The sequence below is a fragment of the Ovis canadensis genome, chromosome 21 (assembly GCF_042477335.2).
Source record: "Ovis canadensis isolate MfBH-ARS-UI-01 breed Bighorn chromosome 21, ARS-UI_OviCan_v2, whole genome shotgun sequence".
Lineage (NCBI taxonomy): Eukaryota > Metazoa > Chordata > Mammalia > Artiodactyla > Bovidae > Ovis > Ovis canadensis.
In genome coordinates this window covers 64,992,179-64,998,981 of record NC_091265.1, presented here as the reverse complement: position 1 = coordinate 64,998,981, position 6,803 = coordinate 64,992,179, and the positions used below count along the sequence as shown (strand labels likewise).

The following is a 6,803-nucleotide window of genomic DNA, read 5'->3' as shown; positions in this document are numbered from 1 at the left end:
GCCTGGTTTCTGCAGGCTCCTGCCTGCTGGACGGGGGGTCTAGGGAGGGGGTGGGGTGCCACTTTGGAGGCTAGAGGGCTTCCTGGAGGAGAAGGCCTGCAGCTGGGCCCCAGGGGTCCAGGGAGAGAAGAATCGCCCAAGAGCATCCCAGCGTGAGGTGGGTCCCAGCCCTGGAGTCCACCACCCAAGCCAGCAAGGGATCCTTCCTGCTGCCATCCAGACGACTCTGCCCACGTCCCTAGAGATGGAGCTCTCTGCTCACCCGCAGCCCCAATACCGACCCCTTGCCAAGCACACTCTGCCTGCACACCCTCCATAGCCCTTGAAATTGCTTCCGCCGGTGAACAGAAAGAGGACAGGGTCGTTCTAAAAGGTCAGCCATTTGAGGCTTGGGGAAAGTCCGAAGAAGAGAACCCTCGTTTCATGTTGGGGAGCCCAACAGGTAGAGAGCCAGGCCTCCAGGCTTGAGAACCAGGGAGCCGTTCCTCGGCCGCCCCCCACCTCCAGCCCAAGTCCATGGCAAAAGGGCAGCAGACACAGGGCAGCCCGCCGCGCCAAGAGCCAGCGTGGAGAGGACAGCCCTGTCGGGTGTCTGCAGACGCCCTTGAGACCAGGACGGCCACCCTTCCCCCACAGGCTACTTTTAACAAAAGCTATTAAACTTGGAATATTCCATGGCCCCTTCTGGAGGAGACTCTGAGAGCCGAGATCCACACGCATGCGCGCGCTCTCTCTCTCTCTCTCTCTCTCTCTCTCTCTCTCTCTCACACACACACACACACACACACACACACACACATACACTCTCCCAGCCCCAGGGCTCAGGTCAGACCCCACCCCCCCTGAGCCCCACCAGGAACTGGTGAGGCACCCGGGCCTCACTCCCTGACTTCCGTCATCCACCAGAGCCTCTGGCGGGAGAGATCTCCAGGGTGGCGCAGGATGGAGGTGCCCCTGGGTCAGTGGGGGCCCTGGAGCTGGCCTCTCCTCTCCGGAGGAGCCCCCTCCCATTTGCCCTGGGGCCTCATGGTGTTGTTGTGGAGGAAAACATTCATCGCCGGAATGGTTTCTTCTCTGGACCCAGCACCCAGCCTCCCAGCAGGACTGCCCCCCGTCCCCCCAAGCCTGACCCCAGCGACCCAGTGAGTCAGGAAGCCTGTGATGGTGGCCCCCACCCCAGCCCAGGGTAAGACCGACATTAAGGCCCAACTGGTGCCCTTCACTGCCCCCACCTCGGCATCTCCCACCCCCACACCTGGCTCCCTCCAGCCACAAAGGTGATGTGAAGGTGCCCTAGCCAGGCCAGGATCGGTGTCCCATCTTGTTCTCCCATCCTTGGCTTCTTCATCACCAACAGAACTTCTAGGTGGAAGGACACATCTCCCCTCCCCATCCCAAGGCTTGTGGGGCAACCCTGGACGCCCCACTTCCAGAGTTGGAAGGGCGGAAGCTGCCCACTGGTCAGAAATCTCAGCCCTCCCTCCTGATGACACATCCCGGGCCCCTCGGAGGCCTCAGCCTCCTGCCCAGGGCGCAGACTGCTCTCCCATTTGCCCAGAAGCACTGGCTGCCTCGCTGGCCCAACGCGTCAGGTACGGGCCAGCAGGGCCTGACAGCTGGTCCAGCCCGGGGTGGGGCTAAGAGGAGAGCAGCAGGTGGGCAGTCAGAGGCCTGAGGTCTTTTCGGGGATGGGCAGGTGAGCAAGAGGGGGCGGGAGGGGGCAGCTGAGGTCAGGCACGCAAGAACCCCTTGGATGGGGAGGTACGTGGGCCACACAGGGCCAATTGGTCAGCAAGCAGGGTCCCAGCTTTCCCATTCACACCCGGAGTGAGCCAGGGCCCCCCGGGGAGCGCCCCCCCACCTTGGGAGAGGGTGACCCAGGTCTGGGAGATGACCGTGAGCACTCAAAGCGTGTTTCCTTGCCCTTCCGACACCTGGGGTGGCCGCTCCCTCCAACAACACCCACTGAAGGGACCACCGACTCCCCTCCCACATAAAGCTCACTGCACCACACACTTGCTGATAGAAAAGAGAATGAATCAAGTGATTTATTGGAATGGTGGTGGAATACAAACATTAAGACAGATGGTTTGGATACAGGTACCATCGAAATAAATACATAGTGAGTGAAGTCGCTCAGTCGTGTCCGACTCTTTGCGACCCCGTGGACTGTAGCCCACCAGGCTTCTCCATCCATGGGATTCTCCAGGCAAGAATACTGGAGTGGGCTGCCATGTGGATAGCTAACTATTTAGCTTCCCCACTCAGCGGATTCTGTGAGGCTCAGTGAATCAGCACGGAAAGGTCATTGTGTGTGAAGTAGAGTAGCACCGGGCTATATCCTTGCCCTGGTCAGCAGTTAGGTGCTGTCGCGGCTTCTGTCTCCCCGGGCATCTTCTGGGCTCGCGATGGTGCGGCCCGCATGGTCCTGTGGAGAGAGAAGGATTCAGGGAGCTGTGCCCGAGCCCGGGGGCTGAGCCAGCCAGGGTCCAGCCTGTTGGCATCCCAAGGCCCCTACAACGAAGGTGAAAGCGATATCTCCCCGCGCGCCCCAGGCGCGCCGCGACGGCGCGGCACCCGGTCCCCTCTTGACACCTGGACGGGGCAGGACCTCCACCCGACGTCCGAGACCGAAATCGTCCTCCCCAACCACCGCGCGCCGCGGGCGAGAGGGCGGCCGGCACTCACCGCGGCGGGACTTAGGACTGGCCGCCCGCCCCGGCCTCCTCGGGCTCCTGCTCCGCGGCGGCCGCGGCGGCCGCGGCGGCCGCGGTGCGCTCGCGGAGGCTGCGGAAGTCTTGCAGGGCGCGGCGGTTCTGGAAGTCGATGAGCGCCAGCGTGATGGACGCGTTCCAGCGGCTCTCGCCCGCGCAGCGGAAGTCGATCTCCTTGTGGTCGGTGGTGACGATGGTGAAGTACACGTACTTGCCGGTGCGCTCCACGCAGTCCACCTTGAGGATGGAGTGGAAGCGCAGCTCCTTGGGGCGCGCGCCGAGGCCGGTGGGGAACAGCTTCAGGCGGTCGGTGGTGAGCACGCCGCGCTTCTTCTTCCACACCTGGAACAGGCTGTCGCTTCGCTTTTCCAGCTCGCCCTCTCTCAGCACCTCTCCGGGGCTCCTCATGTTCGCCAGCTTGACAGTTGGAGGGAGACGACGCTCGAGCGATGGATGGCAGAGTGAAGGATGCGCTCCGGCGGCGTGGGAGCCGCCTTTATAGTGGCCGCGCTGGCGCGCTCCGCCCCCCCCCGCCCCGGGCACGCCCCCGGCCCCGCCCCCTCCGGCCTCCCCCTCCCCGCCCGCCGCGGTCGCCCCGGGGCTGCACACAGCATCCTCGCCCCGGGCCACCCAGTCCACGTGTCTGCAGCCTGCGCCCCGCTCCCTCGATTCCCCGGCGCTCCAACCCCCACCCCCAGCCCGGTGGGGCGACTCACGGTAGTCACCCCTCCCCGGACGCCGGCCCCACGGAGGAATGCGCGGTGGCCGGCCCTGCCCGCTGTGACTCACTGCCCGCGAGACCCGGGCAAGCACCCGTGGCCCGGACCAGCCCGGGGAGGGTGATGGCGGAGCCCAGACCCCCACCTTCCAGGCGCCCTGACACCCAGCGCAGGGCTTGTGGGGCAGAGGCAGCGGTTGCCCCGTTCCTGCACATCCGGGGGTCCCTCCTGGGGAGACCCTCTAGGGGCTCTGCCCCAGCCGACCTGATCTCCCACCTTGCCGCCCGCCGGCCCTCTCCTCCTTGGTTCGGGCCGGCCGGAGAGCAGGTGTCGGGAGCTTCACTTTTCACTCCGTTAAGAGACAACAGCCACTTGTTAGATTTGGCAACCCACAGAAAGTGCTAGAACAGCTCCCCGTAGTGTCCAGCAAGTGTGAGGGCAGGTGAGGCTGCTCCAGCTCCCTTCCTGGGTCAGCCCTCCTCCCAGGCCCTCCAGGCCTCTCCACTGTGGGGGTGTAGGGAGGACACACGGGGACCTGCCGGGGGGGCCTGGCAGCCTAGGGGGGTGGGAAAGGGGTTGGTGCCTGCCTGGGGAGGGGGTCGGCTTGGGCTGGGTTGGGGGCCACCGAGTCATGCCTGCCAGCCAGACTAGTCTTCTTATTCATCATCGTCTTTTAAAGGGTTTAACAGGAGCAAGAAGTGATTACTAGCTCCTGCCGGGTTCCCAGGTGTGGGGGTCCAGCCGACAGAGGGGATCTGATCTGTGGGGCCCCACCTGCTCCAGGGCCCCCACTTTCAAAACAGCCTACCTGGCTATGACCTGGGCAGGTACTGCAAAGTGAAGGGAGCAAGGTGAGCTGAGTCCTGTTGGGTGTGACAGCCACCCCACCTCCTGGTGCAAAGTGGAAACGCAGGTACTCTGGTTCAAAAAGGATTAATAACCAAGGCAACGAAGGCGGACCATGAAGCCACAGGTGGGACCTCCTGGGTGCAGGCCCACCCTGCGCCAGCCGGCCCTCTGCCACCTGCCCTGGCCCTGCCTCCTCCCAGCCCGGGCCCTGCAGGGTCACCATGAGGGCGCCGCTGGCTGGCTCAGATGGGCGGTTCGGGCCAGGCCTGAGTGGATGGACAGGGGTGTGGAAGGGGGGCAGCTGAGAGGTGGAGTTGGGCCCAGGACTCTGGCCTGTGGAAGGGAGCAGAGAACAAGCACAGGGCCCGCTGGTCAGGTTGCGGGCAGCACGGGGGAGTAGGAATCGGCAGGCTCGCAGAGCAGGGGAGCAGGCCGAGGATGACGCAAGCACGGGGTGGGTGGGGGGCGGGGAGACACAGCTCCCCTCAAGGCAGCAAGGGCAGAGATGTAAGGGGTGACTTCCCCATCGCTGAAAGCATCGCAGCAGAGCTGATAATGGTGAGCCTGCTGACCCTCCTTCCCAAGGTTCTGTGTCCTGGGCTTTTGGGGGATGCAGGGAGGCAGACCAGGGCCAAGCTCTCCACCACTGCCTCTAGGGAGCCACTGTGAGCTGGCTGGGTGCCTGGCACCCTGCCTGGACCCCTCTGAGGCCCTCTGGCCATTACTCTGACCCAGGCGCCAGGCAGTGAAAGCTCAGTCAGGATGAGGCACACCACAGACACTCAGCGTCGCTTGAGCATCTTCTGGGTACCTGCAGGCCTGGCTGGTGCTGGGGCCTGGAGGAGAAGGAAGGAATCCTGCCTGCCTGGGGAGCACTCGGTGTGGAGAGGGCGCTGTGGGTCGTGGGGCCGAGAGGACAGCTTGGCAGTCTCCCTGGGGGGGGCCAGGGTGCCAGAGAGGGCTTCCTGAGGAGCCAGCTGAGCCAGGTCCCGGGGGGCATTCTTCATGCCCCTTTTCTCAGATGTGGGGTGGAAGCCCCGGGGAGGACGAGGTGAGGCCAGGCGGGCGGTGATCAGCAGGCCCACCTGGCGCTCTTCCCTGTCCCCACTGGCCAGGCACCCCCAGGGCCAGCCAGTGACCAGCGGCCTGGGGGCGGTGTCCTGAAGGAGGGTCCGTGGGAGCTGGGAGGGCAGGTCATCGGGTGGGAGTCCACTGGCACCCTCCCCACCCCCACCAGGCAGCTGCACCCCCACCAGCCGGAGGTCTGCCTGCCTGACTCAGCCAGGCCAGCTGGGTCTGGAGCAAGGAGGGGACCCTGCTCCCGCCTCCCACGCAGGCCGGTTGGAGGGTCCTTGGAATGTGAGGACAAAGCGAAGGGCTCACCTTGCGACCCCCCGAGCTGTTTGATAGCAGGGAGGGCCCGCCAGGCTGGCTTCCTGGCCGAGACGGAGGCGTGCAGTGCGGACCCGGGCTTCACCCACAAGGAGCTCCGGCCCCAGCGGGTTCTGGGCTGAGTTGGTGCTGGGGGCAGGGGGGGCCCTGGCCTGAGAGATGGGGCCTGGCACTTTGGGGAGGCCAGTGTCGCTCTGCTTTCTTCCTCCGGGTCACCCCGTGAGCTGGCGGCCACTGGGGAGGCTTTCTTTGTTCTGCAAGGAATGGAGAAGGGGTCTCAGAGGAGTTGAGTGACTCAGCGGAGGTCACACAGCCAGCCAGTGGGCCTCAAATGCATCCGACCGCGCCCTGAGCCTGGGGGCAGGAACTGGCTCTGCTCAGGGGCTGAGCGGGTGCTGGCTGGGGGGTGTTTGCGGGGCCCTGCCTCACAACACCGGCGTCAGGCAGCACTGGTCTGAGCCAAGTTTACTAATATTTATCCAAGGGCCGCTTCCGGGATTCACAGGGAGCCGAGGGGACCCCCTTCCAGCAGGCAGACAGAGACTGGTCCCCAAACATCCGGCTGGGGACTCCTGCCTTCCTTCCCAGCTGGGTGAGGGTGTCAGGCAGGCCGGGGCGGAGCAAGGGCGCCTCTTCAAAACTCCCCATGAGGTCATTTCCCTGCGGTGACGATGCCAGGCCTCTAGGCTCCAGCACAACCAGCCTGGCAAAGGGCAGCCTGTGAGGAAGCTGTGCATCATGGCAGCCCCGAGCCTGGGGCTCCCTGCCATGTTCTTCCTGTGGGTGGCAGTGCTCAGGAACGGCCCCGAGGAACGGCCCTGCTCCCCTGCCTGGAAGTCCCCCTCCTCCAGGAAGCCCTCTGGGATTGCCGGGCATGACCTCAAGCTGGCTTTCACCAAGCACACAACTTGGGGTGTCATTGACTGCTCCAGTGCGGGCCTGGGGAGGGCGGGGGAGGCCCAAGCTGCCTGGAGTTGCAGCATCTGAGAGATGGCCTGACACCACGTGACCTGAGCCTGACACAGTCCATTGGCCTGAGATTCAGGCCTGTCCTCAATTCCTCTCCTCAAAGTTGTGGCCTGGGAAAAGTGAGAGCTCCAAGGGCAGGAGGCAGGAGGCCTGTCCCCAC

The 6,803-nt window shown here is 64.8% G+C and overlaps 1 protein-coding gene across 1 annotated transcript; it reads right to left on the bottom strand.

Moving 5' to 3' along the window:
- Positions 1-2,020: 2,020 nt before the first annotated feature.
- Positions 2,021-3,230, bottom strand: PHLDA2 (pleckstrin homology like domain family A member 2). Its single transcript, XM_069565041.1, has 2 exons — positions 2,689-3,230; positions 2,021-2,428 (listed from the first exon to the last, which is right to left on the bottom strand). Exon 1 carries the CDS (start codon positions 3,120-3,122, stop codon positions 2,700-2,702), a length of 423 nt encoding a protein of 140 aa, XP_069421142.1. The 5' UTR covers positions 3,123-3,230; the 3' UTR covers positions 2,021-2,428; positions 2,689-2,699.
- Positions 3,231-6,803: the final 3,573 nt, after the last annotated feature.